Source organism: Mustela nivalis (assembly GCF_964662115.1).
Source record: "Mustela nivalis genome assembly, chromosome: 1".
Lineage (NCBI taxonomy): Eukaryota > Metazoa > Chordata > Mammalia > Carnivora > Mustelidae > Mustela > Mustela nivalis.
Genome location: NC_139020.1, coordinates 204,344,747 through 204,360,323, shown reverse-complemented (window position 1 = coordinate 204,360,323; position 15,577 = coordinate 204,344,747). Strand labels below are relative to the sequence as shown.

Below are 15,577 nucleotides of genomic sequence, written 5' to 3'. Positions count from 1 at the left end.
GCTGGAGCCTGTTTGGGACAGCTGCATCTGGCTCACATGGCCCGAGCCTCCTGTCGGAGTTACTGGTAGGAAGACAAGACAGCAAGTGCACAGCTTCACAACACACCAGCCCCAAGACACCCCACACAAAACTCTCTGGAAAGGGTTACATGAAGATGGCCTCAAGTACTGTGTGATCTTTATTCCATGAAAATCTTGAACTCAACACAAATTTAATCTTTACATAGGATGATAATTGTACAAAGAATTAAAACGTTTTTTTGTAAAATCTGATTAAAACACTGATTCCTCCCGCCCCCTCCCCCACCCCCACTCAAGGGAAGGAGACAGGATTGAGAGAGTAAGGGCAGGGCAGAGCAGAGGCACAGGCCACCCACCCCTCCTACAGCAACTTCTCAGGCCCCTGCAGGCTGGCTGGTGTGTCAAGGCCCAGTGGGCATGTCCCCCTGCCCGCACACAGGAGGCTGCCAATAAGGAATGGGTACTGCTCTCTCTGCTCTATTACTGGGGCACTGGGCACAGGTGCCGGCTCAAGTCTACAGATCAAGTTCTCTGACAGATGGAAGCCCCACGGGCAAGGAGGCCAGGATCCACAGACAGAAAGGGCGCAAAGACCCTGCAGGAGAGCTGGCCTGTGGCTATAGCTGGTATGCACGAGTGTGGGAAGGGGTGGGGCAGCACACAGCCCAACACTGTGGGAATCCAGGCTGCCATTTGTTCCAAGACAGCAGAATCTTCCCAGAAAGACAATGCCAACAGCTTCCCAACTGTCCTGTGGGAATCTCCGGGCATGAAGCCCCCTGGCTCCAGCCAGGCCGAGCTGCACTGGGAACACATCAGGCACAGGCCAAAGGGCAGCTCAAAATAGTCTGTTTGGCAAATGGAGCTTGACTGGAAATCAAGTGGCCAGAGGAACTTGCAAACATCACTGCAGGGCCCTGGAGGTTCTGGAGGGGCTGGATCTAGAACACAGAGCCCAGAAGAAGGATTCCAGGGTTTCTGCACTGGAGGTGGCCAGTGCCCGAGGGCCTGCTGATGGTGAACTACACGTCCTCAAACTTGCTTCCAGCTCCGGAAGGCAGGCTCCAAGATGCCAGGAAATTGCTACAGGCCTTGAAGAAATACACACAAACTACACTTTAAAAAAAAGGGGGGGGGGGGAAGCACTCCCTGAAACACAGATGCTGTTCCTTACGGGACTTTTCGTCAGACAGTTTTCTGCTGAAATGCTGGATTCATGACCAAAAAAGGGCCGTTATTTATTTTTAGAGCAAAAATCCTATTCAGCGCCTCTCAGAGGGCTTGGATGATGCGGCCACCCCGGCCTGCCCTAGCCCCTCAGGCTGTCATTATTCTAGGGCACTGAAGAACGGGAGGGAGCTTGCACTGGCAACACCCCTCAGAGATGTGCACGGAGCAGGCCCGAGGGCTTGGATGGCCTCACTACAGACTGGTCCAGTGCTCTGGGTTTGAGAGCCCTTTCTTGACCACTAGCCCAGCACCCCACCCCACTGGGGACAGGAATCATGGAATCAAGGGCTAGGTCAGCTGGCTGTATAGTTGTTTCTCAAGTGCCCCTCGGCAGGGACCCTCCTGAAAGCGGCTCTTGACCACTGCAGCCTGCTTCCGATTACTTGAGAGGGACAGGGAGGCAGCCCAAGAGGTACTTTCCCCTCTGTGACTTTAGGTAAAGAGGCCAAAAAGCTGGGAAAATGCCCAAGAGGCAACAATGGGAACAATGAAAACAGAAGGAAGACTCCAGGGGCCTGGGAGTCAGCTGTAGCTGGTGACAGCCCCCAGCTGATGGAGCCTCACAAGCCACCAGAGAGAGGGCATGCTGAGGGACAGCCCTGTGAGCTTCCAGGCCCAACCACACTTGCCCGAAGGCCCCTGTTCCTCACTGGGGAAAACTCTAGATGTTAAGAGTATTCTTCTTCCTAACGCCATTTTAAGGTCCAGGAGAAAAGTGGTCAGGATTCAGACAAAGAGGGAGGGATGAAGAGAGAAAACATACTTGTGATGGGGCCTTGCACACGGAGCAGCACCACATGTATGTATGTACAGGGGGGATTGTCATCATCCGCTGGGAGATGCCACCCACCCAGAAGGCCCCAGACGACCAGGGAGGCTGGGCAGGACAGCCAGGCAGTCTTTACACAGGAGGCCCGGGTGGCCAGCCAAGCAGGCAGCCTTCCCGGAGGCGGGACTAGGCGTGTACTGCTGGACATGACTAATCCACCCCGGGGGACAGGCCCAGGGCTCTGAGGAATTCCATAACTTGATGGAGTCCTGTCCCTTTCACAGAAGAAAATGGACTTAAGCTATAGCTTGCTGGGAAGGAATCTGGAACTGAAGACCGTTTTATTAAGAGTCCGTGTCCAATGATTAGGCAGGACCTACATAGAGGGAGAGAGAAACCAGTGTGAGAGAAATGGTGTGGAATGTACCGTTCAAGTCACAAGAACAGAAGAACCACAGACCGAGCCAGCCTCCTGTGCCCTGCCCGCTGACAGGGCACGAGAGAACAGCACTAGAGCCTAGGAGCCCTGCCCCCTGCCTGGCCAGCCACAGGTGGCAACAGACCCACCTTCCTTTTACAATGGGCACAGTTTCAGCATATGTCTCCAAAACCACCCAGGGCCCTGATTATGCTTCTATACAGAACAGCTGCTTCCAGTAACAAGTTCCATGAGCTCCCTGAGCGCAGGCTGGCATTTCCTTTCCTAAAGGTCTTTCAACGTGAAAGGTGCCTTGCCTGCCCTAATTGCCATCACTCCTGAAGACTAGCCAGGTGAGCCACACCCATCAGGCACCCCTGACTCTAAGCCTATCCCCACTAGATCCGCTTTTCTGCACACTGTCCACCTCATGCAGGGGATGCCAGCCCTTCCTCAGGGCCTAGACAGAGGTACGAAAATCCCCCAGAAAGGGGTTTTGGAGTACAGGACCTCCAGCAAACAGCCTTATTTCTGCATTCCTACAAACCCCAAGAAACCACCACCACCACACACACACACACAAAAAAAACCAAAAAACCACCAAAACAACCCTTCCAAAACAAAAACAGCACACTCAAGTTATAAAAAGAGTAAGCAATTATACACACTGTGTATAACTGGGGAATTACCACCGGGGGAAAAAATAAAATGAAGACAGGCGGAGGAGCAAAGCTGTCCTCCTTTTCCCAGGGCATCGAGTGTGTCTCCCCTTGGCCGGGGAGGGGCATGGGGCCCGTTCCCACCCACACAGCAGAGCGGATGCCTCTATTAGAGCCACGGATGCAACCAACACTGCACTCCCATGGTCTTCAAGTGTGTGCGTGAGAAAAACCCACCCACCAGCGGCCTACTGTTCCACATTCCACAAGGCTCAACCTTGCCCACGAAGCTCCCAGAGTCCCTCCAGCTGCGACCCCTGCGATCCCTGTATGAGGGGTCACCTGACAGTACCGGCAGACCAGCTCTAGTCCCACCCTCCAGGTCTCCTCCTATCTCCACTCTACCCCCACTCCTACCGGGACCTCTCCCTTTTCCCAAGAGTAAGTGTCACGCCCTTGGAGCAGGCAGTAGCAGGCCCCAAGATGGGACTGGGACCCAGTCCCTCAAAGACCCCAGGGGCCGGAAGCTGAGGCTGGTTGTCTGGGAAGAACGCCCCATGGCCTCTGCCTGCACTTTCCGGCTCAAATCTTTCCAAAACATCAAGCATTCCTTTTTCCCCTAGAGCTATTAAGAAACACCCACGCGCTCCAATCCTGGGAAAAGGAAACAAGGAGACTAAAATAGCTGGAGTGTGCTCCCACTGCAACTAGAAGACCAGGCCCAAATCCAAGAGCAATGCCCATACCTCCCCGAACCTGTCCGAGCCCAGGTAGCTGGAGTAGGAGGGTGTCCTCCTAAGAGGGACATGAGCTGTGTCCACCCTGCCCAGAAGACCTGTGGATGGCACATGGAAAGAGTCCATCATCAGCAATGTGATGGAGTGGAAGGCTGGACAAAAAGGCCAAGGACATCCCTCTTGGCCCCACGAGCCAGGCAGGCACAATCCCAGCATGGGTGATGCAGGGGAGGCCACGGCTCTGCCCACAGCCCACCTGGGATGGCCATGAAAAAGTGGCATTTGTATCCCCCATCCTATCTGAGTACCAAACCATGAAGAAGCAGACTCAGTCATCAGCCAGAACTGAAGCTCAACAAAAGACCACAACCCAAGCAATAGCTGGGCTCGGATGACGTGCCAGGACCGGCCAACAGCGTGCTTCTGGGCATGCGGGCGGGAAGGACAGGATACGTGGTGGCCTAGGAACACAGCTAGAAGTCCAACCCACCTCCCCATCCCCCAATCCCCAACTGTGGGAGCATCGCCTCCCTGAACTACAGCTTGGCCCCACAGACCAGGCCCGTGCCCTGAGGAGCCCACAGGCATCCTTATCTATGAAGAGAAGCCAGGAAGGGTCTATGCAACCCCCATCCCCATCAAGCCCCAATTTCATGCCTCTGTTTGGTTTCTTTTGGTGATTCATGTCTCTGGACCCTGTCAGCAGAAATGACCCTTACTACAAGTGACAAAAATAGGCTCTTTCAGGAATTTCGGCTCCGGTCCAAATGGAAACACAAGAACGAGGAGGGCAAAACAATTAAGTCCCAAAAGAGCAAAGGAAATACCTTCAGTGCCCCCCACCCTGCTCTATGCCCACTAACTGGTCACAGAAATCAGGGCTGCCTAGCTTCAGGGACCTAGGGCAAGCAGCTGCTGGAGGAGCTGCCCTAGAAGTAAGTGCGGTTTCCTGTGTGGGACAGGGTGGGGGATGGTTGCCTTCAGTGGTGCAGAGGTACAAGCTCCCACTTTGGGGCTGACAGTGTCTGAGACCCAGGGCATAAGCACAGGGTAGAAGCACTCAGGTGACCTACACCAAAGCTCTCCAGGGCACACAGATGGAAAAGGAAAAGCCAGGACCTTGAAAACAAATTGGGGGGGGGGGGTGTCCCAAGACACAAGGTGGGGAGGGTGCCTGGAAAGAGGGATGAGCCGGAAGCAATGGAGCAAGCCACAGGCCGAATCACTGGAGCCTGGGAGCCTAAAGGCTGGCGGCTCGGAGACTGTAAATCTCACCCTCCTTCCCGCCCAGACAGCTGTTCCCAGGACTCTCAGATTACTTGTTGCACAATCTTTCCATTTCTTTCAAAGGGGGGACAAAAAGGGAAAAATAATCTCAGCAGTCCAGAGCTGCAGAAGATGCCGTCACAGCCATCCCACAGCACAAGGCAGGAGGTGGGTGCAGGGCACTTAGGAGCCCGGGAGAATTCCCTCCTCAAGCCAACATGACCCCAAAGAAGAGCTTGGGGATCAGGAACAAAGGCCAAAGTCACAGACTTGCCATCAAGACCTGATGGTCGGGTGCCACCATGGGGCAAAAAGTCTGCCCTGGGCCAAACCGCACTTTTTTTAACATTCAGGTCCCCTGCCAATTCCAAACTTTGGGGTTTTCTTTTGGCCACACAGACCCTTAGGAGAAAACGCTATGAAACCCCTAGTAGGAGCAGCCTGCTAGGGACCAGAGAAGGTGCAAAAGCCCACGGCAAGGGCAAACCCAAGGCGTGGCTGGTACTGAAAGTGAGAAGTCAGTGGCCACCCGGCATGCTAATTGGGCCCAAGAATATGGCCATTCATCCTACTGAGGGCAGTGGGTCCTGGCTTGGGGCCAAGCCTCCCTGGCAGGCATGGGCTGTGGCACCCCCTGCTGGTTGATGACAGATTAAAAAGCCATGGTATGTGGGGGGTTGGTTAGGGAAAAAAGGACAAAGGATGGAGACAGGAGGCAGCAAACTGCCCACAGCTGTCTGCATACAACAGAGCTCAATAAATACAGAATTCAGCTTAATGAGTCTCAGTTGAACCCCCTGGAAATGAGGTGGTGTACAGAATTTGGGGTCCTGGAGAAGCCCTTAGCCTACCCCAAGGCAGCCCTCCAACCCACTAGGGAAGTTTGGTACTCTACCATAAAAGTGACAAGGAAGAATGAGAAAACCCAGAAGCCCTCCCATCCTCTGCTTCCCCGAAACGGAGGCAGGGTGAGCAATCCTCACACTTCCTTGGCATGATCAGATCAGGTTATTTACATGAACTGATTAAGTGGGGCTTACTGTTTATCTCCAGTAAGAATACAATGCCAGAGAGGGGGTAGATCTATGAAAGAAAACACCAGGGGTCTTTGTTGCTGAAACATGTTTCCCACTGTGGATACTCATACTACAACCTGCCTGGAGGGGCGTGCCTAAGGCCTCAGAGCTGGCTCTCCAGTGGTCTGGAGACTGTCTGCTCAGCTGATGGAGTAGACTGCCCAGGGGCAACCACGCTCACCCAGGCACACGTGGCCAGCTCCACCTCAAAACACAAGCTGGGCGCCAGGTTTCTTCTCTAGCCTCTCCTCCGGGCCCGTGTGAGCACCTGCCTGCTCCCCGAGAATAATCAGGAAAGTACACATCTAGAGGAAAAGCTCCTCTCCCTACCACCATGCAGCTCTCAGCATCTCTGCCTGCCCTTACTTGCTCCCACCCCCCACACCAAAGCTGCTGCTCAGGCTTGGGGGTGGGGGGGGGATGTGGCACTCTCCTAGGGCACAGGGGGCACATGGCAGGCCCATGAAACATGGAGAGAGGAACCGTTAGAGGCTGCAAGACATGGTGGTCCCAGTGCATGCACAGTCAGGAGCAGCCAGTGCAGCTGTGAGCACCCTCTGGGGAGGAAGGTAATGCCCTGAGCGCGGGTGACAGCAGAGGCCATAGCAGACTGCACCACACCTGCAAAAGCACATCACCTGAAACAGCCATGCTGCATGCGACTGAGACATAGGGAAGACCGTAAGACTGAGCAAGGTCACACTAAGATCAATGCCACCACCTGGGCCCCAATACCCAAAGTCCTCACCAGCAAGCCCCCAAGCCCCCCAGGACTGTGCAGTCAATACCATCAGCAACTCCTCCTCAGTGTGCAGAGTGACCCACTGCCCCAGGGAGAGGGTCACCATGGCGGCCCAGAAAGTTCTTAGGACCACCATCTCCGGTCTCTAGCAGCCCGAACACATGACTAAGCCTGACACAGGTAGGAATGTGACGAGTCATGAAGGAAGTACACCTAACCTGTTTCGGAGTCTTCGCTGTCAGAGGAGCTGGACTCGCTGGTGCTCTCTGACTCCGAGGATGAGAAACCCTTCATCTTGGAGGAGCCAGCAATCACGTCAACTTTCTCAGCTGTAATAAAGCAACAGGGACTGAGTCAGGCAGGGCCCTGATCAAGGAGGCTGCCGCTGGCCACAGACGCACCCCAACAGCCTGCAAGAAGGGCCAGCAGCGAGTGGGTGGCTTGTGAGCCAGAGGGGGCTGCTACCAGTCCCGTATCTCCCCGTGCTAAACTGCTAGCCTACTGCACATCAGCCAGAAAATTCTGAGTACCAGAATTTTAAAGCGACCCCAGAGAATACCTTGTGCTGGGTTCCTCAGAGAGTCCAAAAAAGGCAGGAGGGGATTCCCTAACATGAGCAACTGCTGGGGCTCCCTCGGCTACTTCTCGGGCAGTAGGTGAAGGCAACCCAAAGGAGACATGACAGCAAAGACAAAGTAAGACATGAAAGAGTCCCAGGAGTCCCCAGCACCTCGGCATGTAGACCGAGGGCAGAACGTCATTGGGCAGCACCTCATGGAGGGGCCCGAGAACCCCAGGAAGCAGTCCAGGCTGAGAGAGGCTATGCATCACATTCTGATGTGGATCCTAAGTCCTACTGGCCTCAAAACAAAAGCTGTGAGCTAAGACAAGGCATTTCTAACAGGAAAGAGCTACCTGGCAGAACGTTGTGGAGGGGACAGCAGGCAGGACAATGCTGACCTACATCATCCTTTCTCCTGACCTCCCCCACCCCCATGCCTACTGCAAAGAGGCGGCAGCGGGGGCAAGTGGCTGGCGTTGAGGGAGGCTCAGCGACAAGAGTAAGAGAAGTGCTGCTCCAGGAAGGGGCTGCTGAGGTGCAGGGGGAGGTGGAGACCCAGGTCGGTACCAGTCAGGAGGCCAAGAACAGCACCCACAGTCCAGGGTCCAGGGCAATGTCACCACCCCCCAGAGATTTCTTTGCTAAGGACGCAGCTTTTATAATTGGAAAAACAGCCTGCAAAGGGAGAGGGCCACGTGTGGAAGGCAAAGTGAACTGTGGCTAGCCTCCTCCCTCTCGGCTGGGATGGCTAGAACACACCCTGCTTCCCCACCCTCGGGAGCCCAAGAGCACCTTGAGGTTTCCTTTTCTTGCGCAAACAAGAGGTCACATAGCGCTCCAGTTCTCGCAGGGTGGACGGCTTCAGAGTCTCGAAGTCAATCTCGATCTCATCAGGGTTGGAGTTCTTGAGGGAGGGCTCCCGCGACTGGATGATATGCACCACTCGGCCCAGCTTCTCACCAGGGAGCTTGTTGATGTCCAGGCTGAGCTGCCGCTTCTCCTCATAGGACATGGGCTTGCACTTGTCCTCCTCCTCCGACTCGTACGCCGGCGGGGGCTTGCTTTTCATGGGCGCTGGCTCCTTCTTGCTACGAACGGACAATGCAGGAATGTGAGGGATGGGTGTCCTGGGAAAGCCAGGCACCTATTCCTCCACTTGGGGCTTGGTGGACAGCTTCCACACCCCCACCCAGAAGCCTTCAAGGAAAACAGGGGAGGCTGTTACCAGAAGCACCTGTTGGTGACAGACTGCAAACCATGCCCTGGTTCTCGCCTTCCACTCCATGCTACTTGCTATCCTCCTCCCTCCTTTCCCAAACACAGTGGGTGCCAAAGACCCATCCCAGAGGAAAGGGCAGAGAGGCGGCCTCCCTACCCATCATGGCAGGCAGGGGTCCCCACCCAAGGTAAGCTGGGGAGGCACAGACCTCGCATTGCTGTTGCTGCTGTTATTTTTCTTGGTCTTTTTAGGAGGAAGTTCCTTGGCTTTACTCTTCTTACTCTCCTCTACTTCCTCTTTCTTTTTGTGCTTTTCCTTTTTCTTTTCTTTTTTGTCTTTCTCCTTTTTCTTTGGTTTGTTCTGCTGGGGCTGGGAGAGGGCTGCAAGCTGCTCGTGCACGGCTTTGAGCTGTGGAACAGACAAGCAAGACACACACACCCATCATCCTGGTCTCTGTGTGCAGCCCCAGGTGTAAGGGAGCGGGGGGTAGGGGGGAGCACGGGGAGAGTGCTTGGCCCTCAGCCTTGTGACCTGCTGCCTCACCAAATTTTCAAACTGCCCATGCCCACCCAGGCCACAGATTCCAAGGGTGGCCACTGTCCTTCTTTGCCAGGGGAGCTGGCATCTATGCCCATCTATGACCATCCGGAAGGAGGGTGCCTAGAAGGGTGGCCCTGATCTCTGGCCTGTAGGACCCCAGGAGAGATGGATATCCTGGCTCTGGCTCCTCCTTCCAGATACTGGAAGGGTCTAGAAGCCTCACCTCTACCCAGAGAACAGCCACATCTCCCCAACAAACACTTATGTATGTACAACTGACTCCTGAAAAACCCAGGTTTGAACTATGCAGGTCAACTTCTATGTAGTTTGTTTTTTACAATCAATACAATACTGTAAGCGTATCCTCTACTGCTTACATTTTTTTCACTTTATTAACAGCTTACTTTATTGTTAAGAATACAGTACGTAATGAGTGTAACCTATAAAGCATAAGCTCATCGACTACTTTACAGGTAAGAGCAGACTACTGCTTAAGTTTTCTGGGGGAGTTAAAAATTATACACTAATTTCTGAAGCACAGATGGCTTCACACTGCTCAAAGGTTAACTGTGTGTTTAGAATCCATGTGCACCCGGCACAGGGAGACCAGTGGGAATCCTGCTCCTGCTGGAACTCCCCATGTCATGGAGACCTGTGGGGAGAGACTGGCTGCCCAGGCCATGGGTTCTGGGGGACTGCGAATGGGGCCGCCTGCATCCTCACCTGCTCCTGGAGCTCTGCCAGCCGCTGGGCTCGCTCCTCTTCAGAGTCATCAGTGGAGCTGTCACTATCTGAGGAGCTATCGCTGCTGCTGTCGCTGGACGAGGGTGGGGCCACCACTTTGGTGGGGGGTGGCACCGCTGGGGAGGACACGGCCACCACAGGCTCCTCTGGCTCATCTGGCATCTTGGCAAAGCGCATCTCGAACACATCCTGGTGGGGGAGAAGCCATGCCCATGAGGGCTCCCAGGTGCCCAGGCATGTGTGGCAGGGGGCTGCCTGGGATGTGGCTCAGCATCACCACAGCGTCCTTGGCTGCTAGGGTTGACTCAAGAGGAAGTCAGCAGGAGGGTCAAAGAGGGCTGGGCTGATGATGACCCCCCTACCCTGCCCACTAAGGCAAGGGGCGGGCCAAGGCCCCTTGCCAGCTCTTCCAACGCTCCTCATAAACTTCACTTTGAAATGAAATATGCTCCTGCCATGGCCTGGCCCCCATTCCCCAGGAGAGACAGCCCAGGTATGTACATGTGACCCAGGTCACAGGAGGCAGCTGGCCCACTGAGGGTGGCTGCTTGGGGACTGGAGATAGATGACGGGTCAAAGGAGGGACCCACAAAGAGGGCCCTAAGGCTCTCATCAGGTAGGTGCTGACTCAGCACTTCCTGAGGGAGCCTTCTGGATGCCAGGGTCGGGCACCAAGCAACAGCAGTGAACAGAACAGGAGCTTCTACACACCTCGGGGTCATCCTCCTGCAAAAAGTGGGTGTGTTCTATAGTTCTGGACACCATTCCAGGCGAAGGAAACAGAACATGCAATGGCCCAGCCCTGCAGTAAACGTGCCTGGCATGGAGCCAATGTCCAGTGAGGCGACTGAGCCTCTGCTACAGTGGGCACATCTGCATCCGCCTCCCCACTCCTCAAATCACCTGCAGGGCATGTAACTGAGCACAGCCATGCCACTGGCTGAGGTGTCTCCAGGGCATGCCCGGCCAAGGTGGGAAAGTATAGGAGAATGGCTATGGGGGTTCCGGCGGATGAGCTGCAGGAGGGAGTGAAGTCTTGTGAGATGCCAGTGACCCAAGCAAAGGTCCCAGGGCTATTAAGACAGGATCCCTTGATGGGAGACTGAGACCTTCAAATTCTAAGACCCAAGAATTTGATGGTACTCCACGTGGGGTCACAAAGCCTGGGGGCAACAGCTCCGCCTGGGTACAGGAGTCCGTCTGTGCTGCCTCATCAGCCAGCTGGTGGGTCCCTTCCTACCCTGAGGGCTCTGGGACCATAAATCCAGTAATGACTCAGGACAGAGGACAGCAGTGAAGGGAACACAGCTACCTTCCCAGCAGGATGTTAGGACCTGCCTTAAGCATGGAAAACGTTTGTCAACATGTCATCTCCTGTAAGGAGGAGGCCTTCCTCAAGTGTGAGTTGATACTTCGGAGCAGCTTGGCCCAAGAGGGCCGCGGGAGCAAGCTCCAGAGCTGCTGTGTCAAACAAACTAGGGTCCACTTGACAAAGCTGGCCCTAGAAACCTCTCCTTATATCTCTGGAAACACAGCTTCAGGTTTCCCTGCCCCAAGGCAGCTGGGAATGGTGACCCCAGCAACAGAGTAGGTTTGTCCACAACTGCAGTGCTGTCCCCTCCACCCACCTCAGCCTCCTTCAAGGGAGCTCCTCTTCCTAGTAAGGTGAGAACCTAGACTGCTGTCTAAATGGTTCTGCTACCAGACTAAGTGCTGAAGGGGTAATGCCTTTATAATTCACACAGAAATAAATTCTGAAGCAGGTCTGAGGGCAATGGAGAATTGCCCAGGGGATGCGCAGAGACTATCACTGCCCAGGCTGCTGAAGAGATGTGCCCCACAGTGCCCTGGATATGGGCAAAGCGCAGGATCAAGGAGTGTGCCTGAAGTGTCAGGACCCCACCAGGAAGGAGAGTGGGAAGCACGGCCAAGTACTCGGTGCTGCTGGGAGATGAGCCTTGACTAGGTGGGAGCTGCCTCATGCCACTTATCCATGTACACCCAGCCTCTCCTGCCAGCCGCCAGACAACACTACCCTTGCCACAAGGACATCCTGCTGCTCCCCAACACGTTGTGGCTGTTGTGGAAGGGGGGGGAGAGAACTCATCCCGAGGCCTCCTTCCACTTCAAGGATACTCTAGGGCCCTGCCATTCCAAGACCATAAAGAGAGAAGAGCACAAGATAGGAGGCCAGGTGGGCTGGCTGGGAATGAACTGCAGGGCCTGCAAGCTGGGGCTTCTGGCTTCCTGGACACGCCCAGCTACAAGACCTGTCCTCCTCCCATCTGCTCTGGCTCCAGTGGGGGACATCCTGGGACATGTTCTTTGGCCTGACAGTGAGCTGAAGGCTACTGCAGAAGAACCTTCCCAAGTCACTGAGATAGGCTAGCACTTGCCAGGGCCTGCTGAATGGTAAACACAAACAATGTGCTCCCTGCCCTCAAGGAGTGAACGTGAAAATTGTAAAGTGCTCTAAGGTGCTTAAGGTGGAAACAGAAAGGGGGTGGCGGAAAGCCTGTGAGAAACCTGAAAGCTCAGGAGGAGTGGGAGACAAGATGCCAACAGCTACAAAGATCTAGCAAGGATGGCTCTAAGGAGAGAAAGGTGTGACTCATGAATCCGGGTGCTCATCCCAGTAGCCAGCTGGAGAATGGGTGGAAAGGGTGTGCAGCCAGGCAAGAGGATGCCAAAACCAAATGAAACGCGCCTTGGCCAAAGGTCTTGTGAGGGAGGACAGTGCTGATGAGGGGCAGTGAATACCAACAAGCAGCATTCTCTAGGGGAATAGGGGCTCAGCCTCCCACACTAGGACTGGGAAGGTCTCCAGGTAGAGCCAGCTCTCCCACCTATGCCATCGCCTCCACCCACACCAAGACTCTAAGCATCAATCAGCAAAGCATGCTGGTTTCAGAGCATGCCTCTCTTCTTGGTAGAAGGTTCACTGGGCCACCTACTCTGGGCTGCATCAGATTCATGGGGAAGCACACCCCACGTCTCCTCTAATTAAGCCAGCTGCTGGAGTGCCCAAAGGTCAAGGGGGACCAAGTCTGGATGTGGCTGTGGGGCGTGGCCATACCTGGGCATACCAAGGCCCAGAGGATGGGGATGGGGATGGGGGTGGTGGTGGGGAGAATGCAGGCAGTGGCAGGCCACTAGGTGCCAGATGCTGGAGATGCAGCCATGAGTGGACATCCAGACACATACATTTACGCACACCTCAAAAGCTTCCTGCCTCTGAGATCTAATGCAGGATATCCCAATGCAATTTTCATTTTTCCTTGCTGTAAAAATAATTGTATACCACCTTGAATTTTCACTTTTTCTTGAAATATAAGTCTGGTGGATCTACATGAGTACCAAAACATCCTAAGTGACTCCTCACTTCATGACAAGCAGTGGAGAGTACCAGCAGCAGCTCTGGGCCTACCAGGTAGGCTGGCAGGCCTTAGCCCAAGCCACCCTTGGGCCGAAGCAACCCTGAGCCCAGACACTACTGGCTGTCTCTGTGACCGTGGCTGCCAGGTGGTGGTGGAATGCTAATTTTTTCTAAATGGTTTCTAAAGACTTTAGAAACCAGAAGAAGAAAACACAGTGGATCATTTTCCATATAACTTTTCAGGTAAATCTCAGTCCCTGGACACAACCTACTTAAGAGAAGGCAGGTCGAACACCTCTTAAAGAGGCAAACAAGGACAGGGACTTGGTTGCTCCTCCTCCCTTCTGGACAATCTAGCCATCTAAAGCATGCTGATCCAGGAAAGCTTTAAAAAGAAGAGGAATAGCACAGGCACAGCAACTCCCTTCCAGACAAGAAGCCCTTCACAGCAACTCTGCACTTGAAGCAGATACTTCCACTTGCCTTGTGGCAATGGAGAAGTGACATTACTTCCGGTAACACTGCAACCCACCCTGAGGTGGGCAAAGCAGGCTAGGGGCAGAGGCAGCCCCATGCCGAATGGCTCCCAGGCACTGCCCCTGCCTGAAATGTACCCTCTTCCAGGGCAAGGACCTCATCTAGTCCAGCCTGGTGTCTGGAACAAAAAATGTCCAGAAAAAGGGTACCGTATGGAAAACAGCTCAGCGCTCTTGCTATGGGTAAACCGCATGTTTGGGCCATGTTCATGCCACTCCCAGGAGAAAAATGAAGAAAAATCAAAACCAAAACCAAAACACTTGAAACAGGCACAGAAATTGGAGAGAGCACACTAGAATATACTAAAGAATTCTCTTTTCTGTTCTTTTTAAAGTAAAGTAGCTCAGAATAGCAATCTTGGTGCTTAGAGAGAACTTGTTTTGGTTTAGCTGTTTGCAAGAGGGCAAATAAAGGGTATGGGTTTCCCCAGTCCTCACAAGAGGAAGTTGAAGACAGATCTGAGCGCACCACTGCCACCTCGTGGCCACATAGGAGAATTGACATAAAATTATAAAGTCTGAGCTCCTTTAAGGATGGGAAATGCAGAAGTAAACAAAGGGCAGCTTTGTGAAGAAATCAGAGAGCACCAAATTAAAAGCCACCCCCCATCTGAAAAACAAAACAAAACAAAACAACAACAACAAAAAACAAAAAAAACCCAACCAAACAAAAAACCTCAGCAAAAATAAGACCGAAAAACAAACAGTAGAAACTGTAAGAACATCTGAGGCTGGGTGTGCCATTAAAATAACAACAGCCAGGTTCATACTAGTAATAAGTTTTTTTAATCTACCATAAGAACTTCAGGACACACCCTTCGAACCAAAGGTGGCCGAAGACACAGACCATGGGCCAAGTGAAGGAACAGGAAAGACCACGCCTTGGATACAGTGTGTGGAAGTAGGAGACACTATGATGGTGAGTCTGCGACAACATGTGGAGCTAACAGCATTAGGAGGCAGGTGAGCAAAAGGGCTCAGGCAGCCTCTGAGCAGAACAGATCCACAAACTGCCAAAGGCAAGTACTCACTTCTGCCCTGGAAGCACTCCACAGATGGCCAGGAAACCCAGGTGTTAGGAACCACCGTTCACCCAGCCTTCAGGTAGGAGTAGGACAAAAGATGTGCAAACTGGCACTGGGCTCCGACCAAACTGCCTGCCCCCTTTGTGATGGCAGGTAACCCAGCCCAGGGCCGGTCCTGACTGAGAGCAGGAGTAACCCAGGGTCTTGGGGAGAAAAGGCCGGAAATGTTTGTTTACATGTGTAATTTTAAAGAATTTTTTAAAAAGTTATATAAAAGTACTAAATACAGATTTATTCTCATATGCTGTTTAAAAGACTTTATTTATTTGACACAGAGAGAGAGCACAAGTAGGCAGAGAAGCAGGCAGAGAAACAGGGAAGCAGACTCCCTGCTGAGCAGAGAGCCCAATGGGGGGCTTGATCCCAGGACCCTGAGATTATGACCTGAGCCAAAGGCAGAGGCTTATTAACCCACTGAGTCACCCAGGCACCCCTCTTCTCCGTATTTTTAAGAGATTTTTTTTTTTCCCTTTGGTAATCTCCACACCCAGTGTAGGGTTTAAACTCATGACCCTAAGATCAACAGTGGCAGACTCCACTGAGTGAGCCAGCCGGGTGCCCCAATTCTCCATAATTCTTAACCCCTGATCTCTCTAC

The 15,577-nt window shown here is 53.5% G+C and overlaps 1 protein-coding gene and 1 long non-coding RNA gene across 7 annotated transcripts in view; both read right to left on the bottom strand.

The window, feature by feature from the left end:
* The window catches only part of BRD4 (bromodomain containing 4), a gene marked incomplete at its 3' end in the record, with an annotated part of 96,234 nt that overhangs the window by 11,228 nt on the left and 69,429 nt on the right, over positions 1-15,577 (bottom strand). For 5 of the 6 annotated variants that reach the window (XM_082708080.1, XM_082708082.1, XM_082708081.1 and 2 more), the window contains 4 exons: positions 9,963-10,172; positions 8,908-9,107; positions 8,273-8,568; positions 7,137-7,247 (listed from right to left, as the gene is read on the bottom strand). In XM_082708080.1, the coding sequence (XP_082564206.1) occupies positions 7,137-7,247; positions 8,273-8,568; positions 8,908-9,107; positions 9,963-10,172 (817 nt within the window). Of the gene's footprint in view, positions 1-7,131; positions 7,248-8,272; positions 8,569-8,907; positions 9,108-9,962; positions 10,173-15,577 lie in introns of those variants that run through there. The other variant, XM_082708085.1, reaches the window with a different exon arrangement.
* LOC309853407 lies at positions 151-7,128 on the bottom strand. Its single transcript, XR_014305659.1, has 2 exons — positions 3,844-7,128; positions 151-2,396 (listed from the first exon to the last, which is right to left on the bottom strand). It is a non-coding gene; the product is annotated as an uncharacterized lncRNA (long non-coding RNA).